The sequence below is a fragment of the Ceratotherium simum genome, chromosome 1 (assembly GCF_057802395.1).
Source record: "Ceratotherium simum simum isolate JZ-2026a chromosome 1, ASM5780239v1, whole genome shotgun sequence".
NCBI classification, from domain to species: domain Eukaryota; kingdom Metazoa; phylum Chordata; class Mammalia; order Perissodactyla; family Rhinocerotidae; genus Ceratotherium; species Ceratotherium simum.
The window spans coordinates 63,695,905-63,716,012 of record NC_141900.1 but is presented as its reverse complement, the minus strand read 5'-3'; the positions used below and the strand labels follow the sequence as shown (position 1 = coordinate 63,716,012).

General features: G+C 43.7%; 1 protein-coding gene across 6 annotated transcripts in view; it reads left to right on the top strand.

Moving 5' to 3' along the window:
- The window catches only part of PDE1C (phosphodiesterase 1C), a 506,252-nt gene that overhangs the window by 198,596 nt on the left and 287,548 nt on the right, over nt 1-20,108 (top strand). For 3 of the 6 annotated variants that reach the window (XM_087429318.1, XM_087429328.1, XM_087429345.1), the window contains exon 2: nt 7,299-7,401. The exons of the other annotated variants lie outside the window; for them this stretch is intronic. In XM_087429318.1, coding sequence (XP_087285444.1) covers nt 7,299-7,401 — 103 coding nt within the window. The remainder of the gene's footprint in view (nt 1-7,298; nt 7,402-20,108) is intronic. 6 annotated transcript variants of the gene reach the window in all.

Genomic DNA, 20,108 nt, shown 5'->3' with positions numbered 1-20,108 from the left:
TTGCATCTACTGCATCCCTGCTCTGTGGATTTTAATGATTCCTTATTGGCAGGAGCATAAAAAGACTAAGCTTCCACATGGTAGTCCAGGCCCCCTCAGTTTGCATATCCAACCTTTGTCCCTGTCTTGACCCCTTTAGACCCATCCCATCAGGTTCCTTGTTATTACCTGAGCCACCAGGCACATTTCCACTTTCCTGAAGTCTCTCTTCCCTAGGCCTACCCATTTCCCAAGAGACTCTTTTCCTGCAGGAATCCTCTGCCAATGGCCTGTGCTTTTAGTGGGCATTCCTTCTTCTTATCTATGACCAAACCATTGAACCAAGTCCTTAGGTGTAAGCCAGAGCCATTCTTGAAACCTGAGAAGGAAGTTCAGAGATAAGGGAGCACTGGGCTGGGAGTCTGGGGACAGGGCTTCTGGGTCCTGGCTCTGCCACCATTGAGCATTGGGCCTTGTGCACAGTTATCTAACCTGCTTGGCCTGCTCCTTCCTATCAGTATAATCAGGCGCTTGGGTAAAGGGATTGCTGAGGTCCCTTTCAGTGCTGAGGTTTTTCCGCATTCAAATTTGCTTTACAGCAGCAGGAAGAACAGCCCACTGATTTATGTGCATTTGGGTCAGAATTTGGCCTACTGTAGCATCAGCAGTTTTACATGAACAAAAATTTCAATTTCATTAGTACAGCCAGGTTAATTCTGCTGGGTTGGCAGTGCGTTCTGAGAGGCAGAGTGGCCACCGGGGCCAGGAGTCAGGGAGCCTTGTGCTGTCATGCCGCCTGGCCACTAGCTGGAGGGTAGACTAGCTGAGGGAAGCCCACAGACTCTCAGACACCATCCACTCATTTCTAAAATGGGGATGATGATAATATGTGTTTCCCTCACTTTAGGGTTGTTTTGAGGGGCTAACGTGTAGAATATGGCTGTGCTTTGCTAGGTCATTATCAAAAGGTTATTGAAACATAATTATTGATGTATCTATTTATCAAGATAATAAAGGCTCCTTATATTTACCTTGGATGTTTTGCCCACTCCAAGGTTCCTGTACCGTTTTCTAGTTTCTTTCTTTTCATCTCGTGTTGGATGGATGAGTTGGGGAGGAACTACTATTTTATGAGAGCCTCCAGTATTTAAGGTACTAGCATACATTGTTCTTTTTAACTCCCTATAATAGTCCTCTAATGCAGTTGTATTTTAGGATTCTTTCAGTTGTCGATGACAGAAATCTGATTCAAGCTAGTTTAAGTGAAAAACATGGGAAGCATTTATTTGGTTCATATAACTTAAAAGTCCGTGGGTAGCTCTGGTCAGGCATAGCAGGATCAAGGGCCTCAAAAGATATTTTCACATTCTTTCTTTCTCTCTCTAGTTCTTTTCTCTGTGTTGGTGTCATTTTTTCTGATATACTCTTTCCATGTGGTAAAAAGATAACCCTAGGGCCAAGATAACCTCAAGGCTTATAGCTTGTTATCTCAAAGAAAAGAGAAATAGACCCCCCCCCCCACTAGTGGCCACATCACGTCTCCCGTAAGGAACCAGGATTGGATCTGCTTTAGTCACCTGTCACCCTTTGACCAATCACTTTGTTCAGAGATATGGGCTCTGATTGACCAAGCTGGTTAAGTTTATTGTAGTCAAATCTAGCCAGGGGCCAGACTCAGGTTTTCCTATAGCGTTTTTTTGGCCCACAAAAAGCTTGGTTAGCTCAGGCAAGGCTGTGGGTTTCAAATCAGGGTATGTGAGAGCTGAAAAGGGATCCAGAGGTCACTGAGCCCAACCCAGCCATGGCCAGAGAAGAGAAGTATCTTGTTCTAGGTCACATGTAATTCAGTGCTACTCCAAGTCCTTTCCTTTGCCTGTGCCGCCTCCATTGTAAGGATTACATGAGGTTCTCCTGTCAGAAACTGAAGGATCTTGCCAGAGAGAGGAGTAAAACTGTGGGTCACATGCAGGTTAGGTCGGACTGCCCCTGAGCTGGGACTGCATCCTATCTCTTCTCCCATCTTCTCTCCCCGCCTCTCTGGGCCACTCTCTGGATAGCTGAGATGTTGGCTACTTGGAGCCCATTTCAGAGGGAGCTGAGAATGGGGGTACTCTGGGCTCAGCCAGTCCACTGCCTCTTCCTGCACCTCTTCTTTCTAGTGCAGGTGGTTCCTGGGACAGAGTCTGCCCCAAATCATAAAACCAAATAGAGGAGACATCAAAGGGAAAAGCAGTGTGACTGTCACCAAAAAGGCCCCTTTATGGAAAAGGAAGCCAGTGGGAGAGAAGAGCCTCTGTTGACAGTGTGTTATGGGGGCCGGCTCACATCTGGTGTGGGTGGGAAGGAGGGGCTGCCGTGCCCAGTCGTGCTACTTCTGGTGTCCTAAATGCTTCTCCAGAACTTTTTCAACAGACTCTCTTGATGATGCCACTGCCAAGTGGTGAAAAATGTATCAAGGGCACTGGCTTGCTTCATGGAGGTCAAAGCAAGCAGTCATAATCTCATGGCTGGGAGGTGGGTGCTCATGGGAGACGATGCTTTGCTTTTTCTGATTTTATCTCTTTTCTTTGTCTGATTCTTCCCTGTTTGTAACCGGAGGAGCTTGTTTGCATTTGCTAGCTGGATTCCTCTTATGGAGCCCTGGTTATCGTTTGCCCCATGGTTGTTGCAGGCTCCCGTGTGGCAGGTTTCCAGAGAGCTGACCTCAGTGTATGCTGCATATTCAGGGCAGTAAGTACTCTCCACAGGTGACCATGCCTCTCTCTGCCTAGAGCAACCCATGGCTCCCTATCATCTGCAGGAGAGATCCCACACTTCTTCCATGACTGTAAGGATTTGGCAGACCCTTCCAGCATTTTCTCCTGCTTTTCCTAGTCATACGCTTCTGTTTGTGCATCACTGGACACTCCACCCTTCTCATGCTTCTGTGCCTCTTTTCATGCAGTGTCCTCTTTCTGGAACCACCTGCCTCCACTCACCTTCCATGTAAGCAACTTCTATTCATCTAGCTGCAAGATCCAGTTCAAATGTCACTTCCACTATGTAGCCTTCCTGATTTCCCCACAGTATTAGTGACCCTTCATCTGTGCTCCTGCAGTACCCCCTCCTGTCATATACCTTTTTACTTGTCTTTTTATGACTGCAGGGAGGTAGTATAACAAAGGGGTAAGAACATGAGTTTTGCAGTCTGGTCTGGCTTTGAAACCTGGCTCTGCCACTTATTAGCTGTATGTCTTTGCAAAAGTGATCTGACCTTCAGGACCCTCCTCTGTCTTTACTTGTAAATGGGCATAATGAACTCTTATGAAGTGTTTTGTTGAGGGTGAAATGTACCAACCTGTGATGTGCTTAGCATGGTGCTTGGCACGTGGTGGTTCTCAATAACTGGTTGTGGTTATTGCGATTATCACTGAATCATGAAATCTTAGAGAAGAAGGGGACCTGAGGGGTCATTCTCATGCCTGCAAAGCTTGATTCTCACTCCTTTGTCAGATAGTCATCCAGCTTCTCCTTGAACTCTGCCAGGGACAGGGAATGATACTTAATGCTGATGCTACAGAGGTTTGCTAATACTTAGGCTAAGATACTGTATGTCTATTTCTGGGACTATTTTAAGTCGGCAGTTATATGTATGTATGTGTGTGTATGTATATATGTATGCATGTCTATATATATTGAGTGATGTTTCACCATATAAGATTTCCTAAAATGTCTTACCCAAAAAGCTGGGTTAGGAAGTCACAACAGAAATTAACCTCCAAAGCAAAGTTGTGAGTGGCTTTGCATTTTCTTAGATCTTTTGTTTCTGAGTGAGTTTGCATCTGTTTTTTGCCTCTGAGTGGAAGGCCAGTGGAAATCGTGGCTTGTAATGTTGCTACAGCTCTCAAGCATACCGTGTCTGTGATAGATAAAGAGAGAACATAACCTGAGTGACATAATAACATGGTGCATCTAGAAGTTGTAATGTTTTGTTGGCAGAGAGAAGACATATTTTTCCTAATGTGGTTTAGAAAGAACCCTGGATTAAGAGCAAGGAATCCTAAGAATTGTACGGTACTGTGGCCTCAGTTTTCTAGTCTGAAGCGGGAGCATCGGTCTCTCGGAGACGGGATATGGAGAGGGCAGAGGTGGACTTTGTCCCTGAGCACTAACTACCTCCCTTCCGCCTGGAACCAGAGCAGCTCCTTCTTTACTTTTAAAATCTGAGGTGTGCAGTGGAGTCTCTTATAGGATGTTATTTGAAATAAAATATTCTGTTGATTAAAAAATTTGAAGACTTCTAAACTAGATTATCTTTAAGGTCCTTCTAGCCCCCAAAACTATTATAGCTCGAAAATCAAGCAAAGTGATATCTTTTTCAACTTTCTAATACAGGTTTAGTTTTTAAAATTTTTGTAAAATGAAACAAAATCATGTTTCAGAAACTTTTTTAAAGGTTTTTTTTTTTTGTCCTCCCTCTCTGATTAGCTTAATTTTGGTAAAGGCTATTCCTTTCCTTTTTCTTCCAAAATCTGCTTTTCTCTGACTTAATCAAAATCCCACTAACACTAGGAAAAAGTCTTAGGTATGGTATAGGGCAGGAAGATGAATATCATCTTCTTTATCATTCTCTTCTACCCTTTCATCCCAGACCAGTCCCTAGAGAAACCATGACATAGTTAAAGTCTGTATTCAGCAATATGCATCTTTTCAGCAGTTCCTTTCCCCAGTTCTCTCTACATGACCTCACAGAATCATAAAGGTGCAACAGATGTAAAAAATCTTTTTGCCTAAATTCTTTACTTTAAAGATGTGGAAAATGGGACCCCGTGAGGGGGACAAATTTGTCTTGGGTAAGGTAATGAGCCATAACTCAACTGGTCTTTTCCAGTTCACTTCTCTTTCTAGTAGGTTTAGATAACCTCCTAGTGCTTCAGTTTTCTCATTGTAAAATGGAGATGATAATAATAGTATTTGCCTCATAGAGTTGTTGCTAATATTATGTGAGCTTAGAACCCTTCAAACAGTGAACCGCGCTTGGAGCATAGAAAGTTTCCAGTACAGGTTTGCAATTATTATCATTACTACCCTTCCTATACTGACAGCAGCCTGCCCAAGGTGCATGCATGGATGGAAACCCCATTTGAGGACCATGTTCCTATCTTGACTTGCACCCCCAAAACAAATCGTTAAAATAATCTCTTCTTTTAACCTCCCATTCTCCCAGGTGACTGTTCCCTGCTGAGTGACAGTGGGTGCGTCATTTGTTTTATTCAGATAAATGAATTTCCTGTTAGTGCGTTGGCTACTTAATGCTGCATTTGCCTGGTAGTAATGCCTTACCTTAGTGAAAATGTATGTGCTTCCAGAAAACCCTTAAGGACAGACTTTAATGAGGTGATTTCAGATTGGGTGGCAGGTGAGTGTACAAGTCCATTTCCATCAAACAGGTCTGTCATCTCACCTTGAGGCAGGTACCTTCTCTACTGCAATGTGTGGGGCTAGCCATGCCATCCTGATCACTCTCACCTCTAATTTCTGGAAAGTAAATGCCAGCTACCAAATGGTGAGCATTTAGAATTTAGATACTATCATTTTAATCCTTTATCAGGGTCATATGAACGGAACTTCATTTGAGCCATGCAGAAAAACTAGTTCTTACCTTTGAGTTTATCTTACTTTCGAGAAGCAGGTAAATATCTGATGGGAGCGTGACTGAAAGAATCATTACCTGCCAGTGAGGAAAAATATGGTTATAGGGCAAGCCGCATCCTGAATCTCAGGAGCCCTGAGTCCCGGGTTTGCAATGGCCCCTGGGAAGTGGTGGTGGCTTCGTCTAGAAGGGAGTTTGGCCACCAGTTCTGTGACATCAGCGCTGCAGTCCACAGGAGCACTTTTCTTTTTCTGTCTTTGGTCCCAGTCTTAATCCCACCTCCCTCCCCCGTACCTGGTCCCACTCTTCCAGAGCATTCTACTTTATTGACATTGTGAATGACCTAGGGGGACACTGACTGAGTTGCAGCCTTGTGGAGCAGAAACTCTTTGCCAGTCTTGACATTCACCCAGCCATGACTGTACAGGGACGCCTTGAGGAGTATGTGGCATTAATCAGTGGAAATTCCCACCTTCTCAAAGGTTTATATTTGCCTTTTTACAAACCGTTGAAAAAGAGAGAAAGAAAAGGAGAGAGAAGAGAGAGGAGAGGGGGAGAGAAAGACGGGGGTCGGGGGTGGGGCGGGTGGAGATGAAGACTCCCATCCCCATTAGCAAGAATACATCAGGACTTTCTAAGTGTGATGTGTGGTTACTTCAATCCCTATCAATTGCTTTAATATTTCAAAATGGAACCGGCTCTCTGGCGGGAGTATAAGTGAGCGCTGTAAATGAACGCTCCAAGCACAAACTCCTGGAACCTTGCCGCCGCTGCTGTTTGCCCCGCCAGACCCCTGGGAGGACACAGACCTCCCTTCCCTCGGATTTCCGTGCGTGGTGGCCTGTTATTTATTTTGTGCGGGCTTCGGGAGCCATCGACACGCCCGGGCTGGGGGCCCGGCGTGGTGGGAGGCTGCACTGCGCGCGCGGGTCTCCCGGCTCCGAGGCTGGAGCCCGGCGAGCGTGTGCCCTGCGGGCGGAGGTGCCCGGCGCGCCCCTCCCTCTGCGCCCGCGGGTGCCAGACCAGACGCCAGCCCTGGCGCGCTGACAGACGACTTTTCTCAGTTGTCAGTTTTCTCGCTTGTCAGCAGAGCTGCTGGTAAGTGAAAGAAAACAGAGGGGGCGCGAAAGCAGCAAGGCAGGGGAGAGAGAGCGCGGGGAGGGGGGAGCCGCGGGGCGCTCCAGGGCAGGGGGCGCGGGGCGGAGCCGGGGTGCACGGCGACCGGGTCAGACCACCCCGCCTTGTGCCGCCTCCCCCCTCGCTCATCCTCCTCTGCCCTCTCCCCTTCTCACTTTCTCCCTCCTTGCTTCCTCTCCTCCCCAGTCGGTCCTTCCTTTCTCCCTCAGATCCTTCAGCCTGCCACACTTATCGCTTCTGTGGCTTTGTTTTAAAAAAATCTGAATAGATCCGAAGTGCTTTCTTCTTGAGCAGACACACAATCTCTATCCCTGGGCGTTAGCCCAGGACCATGGCTGGTTACCGCAGCTACCTCCGGGGGGCACCTGGGCCCGGGGTCGCCCAAGATCCAAGCCCCCTTTAAGTCTGGATTTGGGGAGCGCAAGCAGGAGAGCGCACGGAGAAAGTGACAAACTCACGCCTGCGCCCAGCTGGGTGCTCATACTGGGCCAGGAGGCAGGGAGGGGACAGCCCAAACTCTCTCAGCCTCACTCCCAGTGATAACCTGCAGCTATGGAGTCGCCCACCAAGGAGATTGAAGAATTTGAGAGCAACTCGCTGAAATACCTGCAACCCGAACAGATCGAGAAAATCTGGCTTCGGCTCCGAGGGCTGTAAGTAAATCTATTTACTTCTCTTGCCCCATTTCCCTCTCCCATCAACATTTTACTACACAGCCACAGTCACGACTGCTACCCCCTTTCTGGCATGGCCCTTTAAATACAGCCCTAGAAGTTCCACAACTGCTTCTCAGTTAATTACAGTCACTGCTACCTTCCTTTCAACAGAGATTTGTCTTTCTGACTTAGAATGCCTTGCTATTTCTGAGCTATGCTTTCTTTGGGGGAAGGGGAGATGTCTTTAGATTTCAGTTGTAGTAGATCAGTACCCACAGAGATGTTTCTGGCCCTTTTTGCCCAGTGAGAAAAGTTTGGGGACTCAGGTCACAGACTTTTAATCAAAGGAAGGATTTTTCTCTGCAAAGTGCTTGCAAACACCTTGCAGGTGGTCCAAGAACTTACCAACAGTTCAAATTCAGCATGCATTCTGGCTGCTAAATTTTCCTCTCCCTCTCCCCAGCCCAGTTCAACTTCTGATATTTTCTTAGGATTCTTTCTAGCAGGAAAATAGTTACTGGAAAGAAGGGCTATTTTCGGAGAAAGTGGGGATCAGAACCAATATTGGAGTTTCCTAGCAATATTTGAGCAGTGAAATAGGGCGTTTGCTTTCAGTACAGTGGCCTGAATTCTAGTTGGTCTGATGGACAGGGATCTCTGAATTTCATTCACTTTTTTGGGTTCTGTCTGTTTGGGTACTGAGGAGAGGTGACCTGAAAATACAGGGTATTTTCTGTGAAATGATTTCATAAACCCCAGTCAGGAAACTGTAGAGATAGCTGTACATTTTGCTCTCCAGTTGACCTGGCAGGTCCCAAAGACACCTTCTCTAACTACGAGATACTCATATCATCAGATATTTGGCATCAAATATCTAGTACGATTTTAAAAAATAGTTTTTCTCCAAGTATGTTCTTCAGACACTTTATTCCTACTGAGGGCAGTGATGGGAAAACCAGCTCCCTGGCAGTTTGTTTTGCTGAAGTTATTGTTTTTGAAAGGACACACACACACACACACACCCCAAACAAATAAAAAGGCACTGATCCGGTTAGCTTCGTCTTAGCGGAGACCACATCCCAAGCAGGATATTCAAAGTTTCTAAAGAGAAGCAATGAGGTAGAATGTGTTTCCTTAAGAGATCCCTATTTAAAGTGTAATTTATAGAAGCCCTTCCACCAGTAATCTAAATGAGCTTCATTGCCATTGATCTAGATGGGAAACCATGCCAAAAAATATGATTTTGGGATAGTCTGGTTGCTGCAAGCAGAGGCTGCAGGCTTATTTGGAAATTTTGTCTTTCTGGCTGGCAGGTTGTCCTGACAGTTGACACGCATACAACATAACACCTCTTTAGAGCGGTGTTTACAGTAAGCTCAGGTCGTATGTAATGAACATTATGTCTGATCATATTGTGGTGCACACAGAAAGTTTGTTGCATCCACAAAGTCTGGATCCGATATACAATGTCAGAGTGTTGTCAGGCTGGTCTCCCTGCCATCCGGCTAGAGGGACTCATGTGCACACACTCAGAAACTGCTTCTCTCTGGCTGTGCTACAATTTCAACAGACTGCACGGAGCTACTCAGGCTAGAGAGGAGTGTTTGGGCAATTCAGCGAGGCTGAGGTGGTAACTTGGGTGAAAAAGCATTTAGCGCTTAAAATCCACTGTCTTGTAGCTTTCTCTGCTTCATGTCTATTAGACTTCTCTCCCTAAGGTGTTGGGTGTGATGTATCCACATTTCCGTTTTCTAGTCTCTCGTATCTACCCAGGACCCGGTGCCTTTGAACATGAAAGGTGTGGGTTGATTCTTCTCCAAATGTGTGTTTTGAATCCCTCTCTTTACCCTCCCTCCTGAAACACCCTGCCCAACAGCAATCCTAGGAGATATGTGGCTTCACTTTCTAATTGGTAAAGCACATGTTACTATTGTTATTATGACTTTTTTTTTTTTTTTTTACTACTGTTATGGTTTTTACTACCACTTTTCTTTTTTTAAACAAAACAGTAGTGCTATAATAAGTTGCTAAAGACTCCGGAAACCAAAGCACATGCTTATTTATACAACTTGGAATAACATTTTTGCAGTTCACAAAATAGAAACTCTTAGGAGATCTAAAGATGTGTCTCTTTATCCACACAAGAGACTGTCAGTAAGAGAAAGGAAGCTGCTCTTTTAACATTTTGGAAAGACCCGATAGCCACAAGTGGATTTTCATATCAACTTCCTACCGTGATACCCTTATAGAAAGGGCTTTTTAGATGACCACAGAGAGTCAGGAATTCAGTTCAGCTTGTTTGAGAGCAATCTAAGTTCAGGACTTGATCATCTCATGTCTGGACTGTTCAATGGTGCCTGTCTCCTTCTTGTCAGTATCTCCCCTGTTTAATCTATTGTTGAATTTTTCATCTCCTCCATTGGAATGTGAGTTCCTCTAGGACAGACGCCTGTATGTCTTGCTTACTGCTGTACTTCCAGTGCCTAGAACAGAGTTTGGCATAAAGTATATGTTTAACCATAGGTGATAAAAGAAGCCTAAAGACCCAAATGTGAACTTTCTAATGTTCAAAATGAAGATAAATATATATTTGGGTCAGCTTATAGGCCACGTGACCTAACAACACAATATTCTGTTATCTGGAGGGGAGGCAGGTTTTATTAACATCATTACCCAGGTTGGGACACAGAAATCTAAACTGAGTTGGGAACTGGGCAAAGCCATGACCCAGGGCTGAATGCCAGTCTTGTGTTTACCCAGGTTCTCTCTTTCCCTCTCTTTCTCTCCCCCCTTTTCCGCACTGGCTGGGAGTGGTCTTCACCAGCAGGTGAAGCCAATTGCCATGGTCGTCGTCTGCCAAGAATCTAGAGCGTAGAGAGTTATAGATGAGCCTCCGTTATAACCTCCACCCATCCCCCTGCCATGCTTTCTTTTTTTCTCTTCGTTTTCTCCTTACCATCTGAATACTCTATGTTTTATTTATTCATTATGTTTATTGTCTGTCTCTTCCAACTAGAATATAAGCTCCCTGAGGACAGAATTTTTTTTGTCTCTTTGGGTCACTGGGGTATCCCTGGTGCCTACAGTACTACCTGGTATACAGTACATTATCAATATGTATTGGAAACCTAGGGCTGTTTTGCATGTTTCTCTGGGAAAGACTTATGAAAAGCTTTTTTTTTTTTTTTGTGAGGAAGATTGGCCCTGGGCTAACATCCATGCCCATCTTCCTCCACTTTATATGAGACGCCGCCACAGCATGGCTTGCCAAGCAGTGCGTTGGTGCACGCCCGTGATCCGAACCAGTGAACCCCGGGCCGCCACAGCAGAGTGTACACACCCAACCACTTGCGCCACCGGGCCGGCCCCAGGAAAAACTCTTAACCTAGCCTTGCAGCATCATCAACATGCTAATAGTGCATCAAATATTGGAACTGTGAATTTTAAACACTATCTACCCCAGCTGAGATTACAAAACCCTGCAAGCCTAGGTGTCTACTGTTATGACGACTCATTTCCCTTGAGCTAGGTGCTGCACACCCGTGCAGAGAGGCCGACTGTGATTCAAGGGGTGTGGGTTCCTCAGCCTCCCTCTGCAGCCCTGCCACCTTCTCATACACATGTTTGCATTTCCCTGAGCTGGAAGGGAACAAATACTTCGCACTTGAGCTTCCTGAATTCTGTCTGTCAGAGGGAGGCTGTCCTCTTACATTTCTGGGAGGACCCTCCTTTTTTTTGCATTTCCGTTTCTGTAAACCTCACTTGTCACCCATGAGCCGTCGTCATATGTCTTTCCTCTGTAGGAGTGGGTGGAATTTTCAGGAGCCTCTCCCAATGGCTGTTTTGTTAGGGAATCTTCCAATCAGAGAAAATACGTCAATGGCTGTACTTTATCCTTCTGATGAGGTGGGGGAGCCTCATGGCCGCATGGGTCTGAGTCATGACTTGTACCTTGGGTCCTAACCAAGAGTTTTTCTATTGCCAGCCTGCTATATGATGGCAAAAAGGTACTTCTATGCTTTTTTCTTTTTAATTGAAAGCAAGAGAACAGGTTTTACTTATTCCTTGGCATTGTCACAATTGTAACTAAGCTATCATGTATTTATTTTGCCCAACTATGAGGTAGTCAGTAAAATAAATTTTATGCTTATACAACACTCCCCATGCAGATGATGATGCTTTTTTGCATTATCTAAAATAATATTATGAATATAAAGAGAGGTCAACCACTGTTAGGGTAACAGACTGGGACTCTTGTTTTTGTCTGTAGGGCAAGCTTTCCTACCTTCCTTATTATGTAACAGGCCCTGCCCTCCTCCCCACCCCCTGCTCCCCACTGTAGAGATGGGCTTATGATCTAGGACTGGCCAGTCATACAGTTTCACCTTTCTGGCCACAGTGGTGGGTCTCAAGACTGGCACAGAATCCAAGCAGGAGCATTAGAGTCCTTCACTGAGATTTCTGTCTTGGCCATGAGAGAGTGCTGCTTTCTCTTTTTCTGGGTTTTCCTGGTGGTGGCCACTGGCTCCATTTCCCACTTCAGGGAGAAGATCTTTCTGTGAGAGGACATGGTGAGGCCAGCAGTCAAGGAGAAGCAGAGGTGAGAAGATGGACTGGAAATCCCTGGGTCTGCTCCCAGAGCCCCCAGTTCCTGCAGATGTTTCTCTGATTCTGTCTGCTCTCCTGGTCAGGCTCTGTTTCTGCTTAGGCTGCTTTGAGTTTGGTTTCTCGGAAAGAATCTTCACTAATACCACAGGGAAGTACAGGGAACTTAAGTGACCCTTCCAAACTACACAGCCAAGATGGTGGGAAAAAGCCATAGGCAAAGAAGCCTGGATCTTTGGTTTCATATTTCTTATATAATAAAGCCCTATTACTCTGTGATTTCTTTCTATTCATCTAAAAATTTTAATGGTGTCATCAATGTTCAGACAACGTGAGTTTACTCAGTTAACATTTACTGAGTGTCCATTATGTGCCAGGCACTTGGATGAGCTCTGGGTGTTCAGAAGTCCATAGGATACTGCCTGACCTTTAGCAATTCCTGAAGGCTAGTGGGAGGGACTGACATGAATAGCTGGAAGTGATGACTGTAGTTAGGAGGGGTGCAAGGGGAGCTACGTCTGCCTGGGAGGGCCAGAGAAGGTGTTGCAGATGAGCAGTGAGCTGCGTATTTCTTCTGGGCAGAGTCCTTAGAGTCACAAGGAGGAAACTTGCAGATTCCTTCCATTCATGTCAGCCTTTTGCAAAGATGCAAAGAAGACTTTTGCAAAGATGCGAGGAAAACGAGTCATCCAGTCAGCCCAGAATAAATCAGCCCAGAATTCTGACCTGTTTTTATGGACAACTGGAAAAGCTGCTTGTACTTACTAGGAATATAGCCCAAGTCCTAGTCCCCTTCTCTATGCTCACCTCTCATTGACAATTTCTGAAGGAGAGGGTGTGATTGGGCCTGTTTGCTGTTATTTAGCATGGAGCTATTAGGCAGAAATCTCCTAGGTCACCTCAGAAGCAGTTGGTCCCCAAATTGTCCCCTGGTCCATCAGCTGTCTAGGTAACAGGGTTACCTTCCCCTACAAATCAATCCCCAAGAGCCTTAATTACTTTCCTTAAAAGATGGCTATATGGTATCCTCTTGCAGCACTTCTAGTGCAATATTGAGGCGTAGATAGAAGCTAATGAATGGAGGTAACAGAGTGTGCAAAGGTACAGAGGCATGGGAGGCCTTGGCACAGTCGAGGAGGAGTGAGAGATAATGTTGGAAAGGAGGGCATGAGCCAGGTAGTGATACATGGAATTTAAAGAAATTTACTTTTTGTTTTACACAAAATTATATACACTTGTAATTTAAGGAGTCAAGTATTTGAACACAGTTCACTACATTACACACAAAATTGTGTTTGAGGCATTCCCCATTTATATGTTCCAGAGATCCTTTTTTTTTTTTTTTGGATACGTGTAATTTTAAAGAGTTTGCATTTTATCCTTTAAGTTATAAGGAATTGTTAAAAGACTTTAAACTGGGGAGTAACAAAATGAGATTTGAATTTTAGGATGGCTGTTCTGGAAGAATTTTGGAGGACAGACTGGAGACGAGACTTGAGGCCTAGAGACCAGTTGGAGAAGATGCCTGAATTGGGGTAGTGCCACTGAAGATGAAAGAGTAGGGGGCACATTTGACCTAAAAATTGTCAGAACTTAGTTTTGGAGCAGAGAGAGAGAAGGAGAAGTTGTCTTCCATGTTTGTTTTGGCTTGGATGTCTTAGTAAGTTTGGTGTCATTTGCCTTGTTAGGGACCTTGGAGAGAAGAGCAGGCTTGGATAGAGCAGAATGATATACTTGGGTTTAGATATGTTGAACTGGAGTAGCTTCTGGAATGTCCAAGTAGCCATTGGCGATGGCGGTCTGGAACTATGGAGAGACCTTTGGCCTGGAGTGGTGGGTCTGCGAGTCATAGTTCTGAGTTAAAGCCTTGGGAACAGATGACCTGTGGAAGAGGAGCTTGACCTGAATCTCACTAATAAAGCAATTCCAAAAGAATAATTTAAAAAATTGTTGTTTATTTCCCCCAGATTGCATATTTTAGTGTGTTAATTGGTCTTTTCACCCTCCATTTAATTGGAAATGTCAGATGATTCAGCATATTCTTATTGGACTCCTATTCTGTACCAGATATCAGGAGCTTCAGAAGAGATATGAAAATATCAGAAGAAAAGCCCTGCTCTCAGGAAACTTAGAGTCTAGTTAGGGAGACAGATAATTCTGTATACATGTGAAAAAGTTAAAAAAAACACCAATAAAAGGCTGGGCAATAATTAATTGCTAAATAAGTGATATTGACATTATGTACTTGGGTTCAGAAAAGAAAGACATTTGTGTTAGAAAGATTGTTTTTGAGTCTCTCTTTTCCTAATAAAGATCAATTAAGTCTCCCTGAAGTGTGTTCTTAATGTATATTAAAGGAGAGAAGGAGGTGAATATCAAAAAGGATAAGTAGGTTCGAATGAAATTTTCTTTACTTGAATACTAATGCAGTATATTAGTACATCATCACTTGCTTATCATAATTTGGTTGCGCTTGTTAGCTAATTACAACTCAGTATTTAGCAGCGAAGTGTTTATTATTTTGACCAAGCCTTACAGCCTCTGTCAGTTGGGAAGCAGCCCCAAGCAGAGAGATTTCTGCGTTTCTAGCTCTGGTTTTCTGTCTTTAATTTGCTTTGGCTCATAAAAAACTACTTTCCTTGGTTTCAATTTCCCCATATGGAGGGAAACTGCTTATATGACTTACATCATGGCTTTTTGAGAAATGACTAAGAAAAATAATTGTTAAATATGAGGGACATAAAATAGTCTATAACAGCTTTGGGAATGACCATCACAATTTCCCCTTAGTAATAAAAAATGAATTCTACAACAAATGAAACTCTCTATTTTTGGAGAAAGTATACTGAATCCACGTAAAGCATTGATATTCTTCAGGCTTATTGGAGTGTCTTCTTTATTTAAAGACCTATTGACAGCTGTTACTAAACAAAATAAATGTCTTCATGAGTGTAAGAAAAACCTATATGTTCCTAGGTAGTGAAATTATGAAAAAGCTTAAGAGAATAATTTAATCAAGAAGACAATTTATGATTATAGGTAATGCCTTTTATTTACATATTTGAATGAATACAGACACACATCTATATACAGGAAACTCATCCATTACTCATTCACTCAGCAAACATTTTTCTAGCATTTACCCTGTGCCAGGCACTGTACTAAGCACCAGGATACAGTGGGAAACAAGACAAAGGCTCCCTCCCTTAGGGAGCATTCAGTCTATAGGTAGAGGCAAATATTAAGTATATAAACCCATAAATAATTATTTACTGTGATGAGTGCCACAAAGAAGTACAGGGTGCTGTGAAAACGTATAAGAGAGGGCACAAACCTGGTCCAAAAATCAAGGAAAGCTTCTCTGAAGAAGTGAGATTTAAGCTGAGATCTGAAGAATAAGTAGGTATTAGTTACATAAAGAGTTGAGGAAGAGCATTCTGGGGTATTCAAGGCCTGGGAAAACAGCATGTGCAAAGAGCCAAAGGACTATGGCACCTCTGAGAAAACAAAAGAAGGCCAAGTGGCTGCAGCATAGACAGTATGGAGACAGGAGGCTGAAGACACAGCTGGAGAGGGGTCAGAGGTTGCCTTGTGCTTTAGACCAGGGGCCTTAGCAATGGGAAGCCAGGGTAGGTCTGTAGGGGTGGATCTGAGAGCTTTTCAGGAGGTAGACTCGATAGGACTGGGACACGGGGGATGAGGAAGAGAGTGGAGTCTAGAATAACTCCCTGGTTTGTAGCTTGAGTCCCCAGGTGCTAGTTAATGAGATCAGGATCACTGAGGAGGGAACAAGTTTGCAGGTTTGATAGCGGGTGGGAGCAGAATGAATGGTGTAAAGATCATGAATTCAGTTTTGGACATACTAAATATGAGGGGCCTCTAAGATGTCCCTGAGGAGATGTGGTGAAGTCATGAGCAGTTGCATAAATGAGATTAGGGGAAAGGTCTGGATTGGAGATAAAGTAAATGTACAGCTAAGCAAAGTAAGAAGAAAAAAAATTATATGTATATATATATATGTGTATGTGTGTGTATGCACGCATGCATGTGTGTGTGTCTGAATGATCCTAAATTAATATTCCTATGAATTTTACAAGTAGAGAGAACACAGTTTACTGTGACTCCCTAAAATGTCTGACAGAAGGTGCCAGGAGACTATAAGTTTATGTATATTTTCTCACTGGCATTGACTTGTTCAACAAATGGGAAAGGCCAGCTAGCAGTCAATGCACATAGCTTTGCTTGGAACCCTTGTATTGACTACTTGGTGTCACGTCCACCAAAACATGGATTTGGAACAGAGACAGCTGGGGGTAGGCAGGGTCATTCCCAGTATTCCATGGGCAGAAAGAAACCAATACCCAAGAAGTCAAATGGGATGAGGCCCTCATCAAAGGCTGTCTGAGAACTATAGGGCATGAGGCCAGGCAGTGAGACCCTAAGCCCAGCCCACCACAGAAGGGCCTGGTGAAGCTTCGCTGGGTGGAGGCTCCTTAGACCCTGCAGGAGGCCATCCTGTTGTCTAGGCTCCTCCATTGGACGCAGCCTCTTGCTGCTGTTCTAGAGGTGTCCTCCAGTGGACACATCTGGCCTCTGTCTCTTGGGGCAGCGCACAGCCCTGCCGTAGTGCTCACTTTCCACACCTCTGCCTCATTCATAGCCCTGTTCCTGCTCTTTAAGGCCTTTCCAAAAATAGTCTTCCCTCTCTCCATTTCCACCCTCTTCCAAGGGCCTATTGCAGAGACCCAATATTCAATGTTCTACCGAAATACAGCTTTCCTTTCTCTTAAGGCCACCAGAAGAGTGAATATTTAGATAATCAATATGAGGGTGCATTGAGTGTTTTGGCTGCAAGTCACTATTGGACGTGCAAAGAACATTAAATTCTGTTTATCCAGATTCCAAACAACCAAAATGCTTAAATAACCAAGACTTTTCTTAGACTCTAGAGACATGCTGAGTAAATCCAGTAGTGAAAGATTAATCTTTGAAAGCTACTTCCAGGTGTGTTTTAGGAATAGTTCAAATTCAGACTAATCTCTCACTCCCTTTTTTCTCTATCTCTCTGACTCTTGTCTAAGGATGACTCTGAGGGGTCTTGCACTGCCTATAAATTAACCCCCCCCCAAAGTATATTACATTTAGTATACTATTCCAGGGGGTTGTTACTTGGAAACCCTGTCTGCTAAGGATGAGGAACTTAAAAACTTTTGTGAATAGGGTCCTGTGGAGCCCATTTGTGAAATATAAGGATTAATTATCATAAATCAAGCTTCATAAATGTTGTTGAGAACTGCCATTCTGTCTATGAAACCACTGACTGAAATTAGTTGTTGTTAAAAAAATGAAAGAGTTGTTCAAAGCACCCTTTTCTGGGAGTCTTGGCATGGTTTCGTGAAGGCAGCTATAGCTAAGGAGAATTTGGTTTGAATACTCAACTGATTTCAGTTAAGAGTAGAGCTCAAAATGGTCCCAAGGAATGCATATGCTACTTGGGGTTTTTGTTGTTGTTTTTGTTCTGAATTTTGGATATTTGCCTCATTTTTGCTGTATTTAAATTGTTGAAATTTATAGAATCTGCGTCCAGAGAAGAGCCTTATACAGATGATGCTACTGTGAGAGAAAGCTTTAGAGGAAATAGGAAGGACTTCTGTTCCCAAGGAGCTGTTGTGTTGACTTAAATTCAACTGGAATTGGAAGTGACCAATAGCTGCTTTCTGCCAGGAGTAGATTTTGATAAGAGTTGGGAGGAAGGGCATAAGAGAGGAGAGAGGGAGGGAATACTACTGAAGTAAACAGAAAAGGATTAGAAAAATTAGGTGGTCACTAAAGTTAAACTTGGCAGAAGATAGAGTTTCTGTTCTGGCTAAATCTACATGGGGAAAAACAAAGGAGAGAATTGAAGCAACTCGCTGAATAAATCAATTTAGAAAAACCTACCCCTCTTCTACTTACAGGGATCTATCTGTGAGGAGTGAGATTTTGTCTGAATCCTTTGGATTTATCTCCACTTTGGCAGTGTCATCACAGATATTAAGAAATATTTATTTTCAGCTTTTCTCATTGATGTTTATCTAAATAGGAGCCAGGCTCCCAGGAAGGAGGTCACAAAAATCTCTTTCATTCCCACCCACACAGTTTTGCTGTACTTGTAACACTGCAAGAGGTTTTAGTAAATATGTGAATAGATGAATAAATCATTTATGCAAAAACATACTACTTGGATTTCCATAAATGTGACATTTGCTTTCTACTTTCTTTCTCTAAAAACCTTTCCATATTTTTTCTTTGGTGCCACTGATTAGCTTACTGCCCAGCTTTTAAACAATAGATTTTTAGCTAGAGGATATAGTGCTTGGTCTGCTCAAAAAAACTAGCTTTCCAGAGGAAGATTTCAGCTTTTTTTGGGGAGGGGTCCCGTTCTGGGTCCTGTTACACAGTAATCCAAGTGCTGGAAATTTTAACCCAGGCCCAGAAGAGAAACAGGCAGAAACAGGAGATTTGGATGGCTCTGTCTGGCCAGCTGTCCGAAGGGCTGGAGAGAACAATGAAGAGACGGGTTTGCGGGAATGTGGGGGCACAGGGCACCGTGTGGAGTTGGTGCCATTCCAGGTAGGGTTGTTGAGTTTGGATGAAAACTTCTTAAAGGTTTCTCCTCTTTCCACTGCCAAGCCAGCACTAGATAGAAACACATTTGCTTCCAGGAGTGAGTTAAAAATTGATCGTCTTGTCTTGACAGCTCTGTTTCAGATTAGCATTCTCTGATTCTTCAGATTCACTATTCCAGCCCCCACACTGAACTGTGAAAGGCTTCGTGCATTTGAATTTGATCTCATCACTTAGGGTTAAACATATTGGAATTTTATACCTTGGGAGTTGCTGTCCCTGAATATGACCTTCCTTTTCTAAGAGGGCTAAATGAACAGGCATGAATCTTTAGGACAATTTTCCCCAGTAGAAAACCTGGGAGAGAAATTCTCTAGAAAATTTAAACAAAAACAGTTCTTTCCTAATTATTGGGTTATTCCAGGTAAAAGTGAGTTTATGTCATTTCATTATTTTTTATTTGTTGTCTTTTCTTAGATCTTTAGCCAAGCAGGAAAACGGAATAATTGCCCACATGGATTTCCATTCTGTAGCTAATCAGTTAAGAACTTTCGAGCTAGTAAGAGAAGAGAGTCGCTTTCTCTGGTGTCTCCCACCACCTCCCCAGTAGTCTGCTGGAAGGTGCCAGGAGACTGCAATTTATATATATTTTCTCATTGGCATTTACTTGTTCAAAATATGGGAAAAGCCACCAAGCAATCAATATACATAGCTCTGCAAATCTAGGTTTTAACGTACGCATCATGGAAATGAAATCACTGCTAGGAATAAGAAGAAATGTACAAGGACTTTCTGTTCTCAGCAACATGGAGAGTAGCTCATACAAATGATTTAAGACAGATTCAGTGGACCTTTCTAGAGATAGCCAGTTCTGTTCAGTCTGCACCCATATGCCAATGAAAAACAAAACCAGAGGATCAGATGATTGTTCAGATCCTTGCTCATTTCATGGGTATTTGTGGCATTTTATCTCAGTCCTCTTTCTCAGGAATGAGCCGCATGTGACCTGAACTCGTGAGAACTTCTGGTTAACTCCGTGAATCTTGCTGTGCACTTTGTTTTTCTGAGTCTGTCCCCCCATCTCCTCTCCCTTACTGGCACTGAGGGCTAAGAACCAAGATTTCCAAAGCCATCCATGCGTCGGCAGCAATGGTGACCTCAGTAGGGAAGGAGAGAGAAGGGATCTGATGGGATCTGGAGCAGAGTGAGTCATCATTGCCCAGAAACCCTGGGGAACACTGAAGGCGGAATTGGGATGCTCATTGTGCCTGTGCCGTTGTTGTGTATTGAGCTTCCTTTACCAGAAAACCTTCTGTGCCCTGCTGGGTAGCATCTTGCTGTCAACTTTGAAACTGAGCACAAATTTTGGTTTTTCTAAGCCAGCTTGTTTGAATATTAAGCCTATTTATAAACCTCATTATTGCAGCACCCATATGGCTCTTACTCAAAGATACTCACTTTAAAAAAGTGAAAGACTGCCAGGCCCTTCAGAA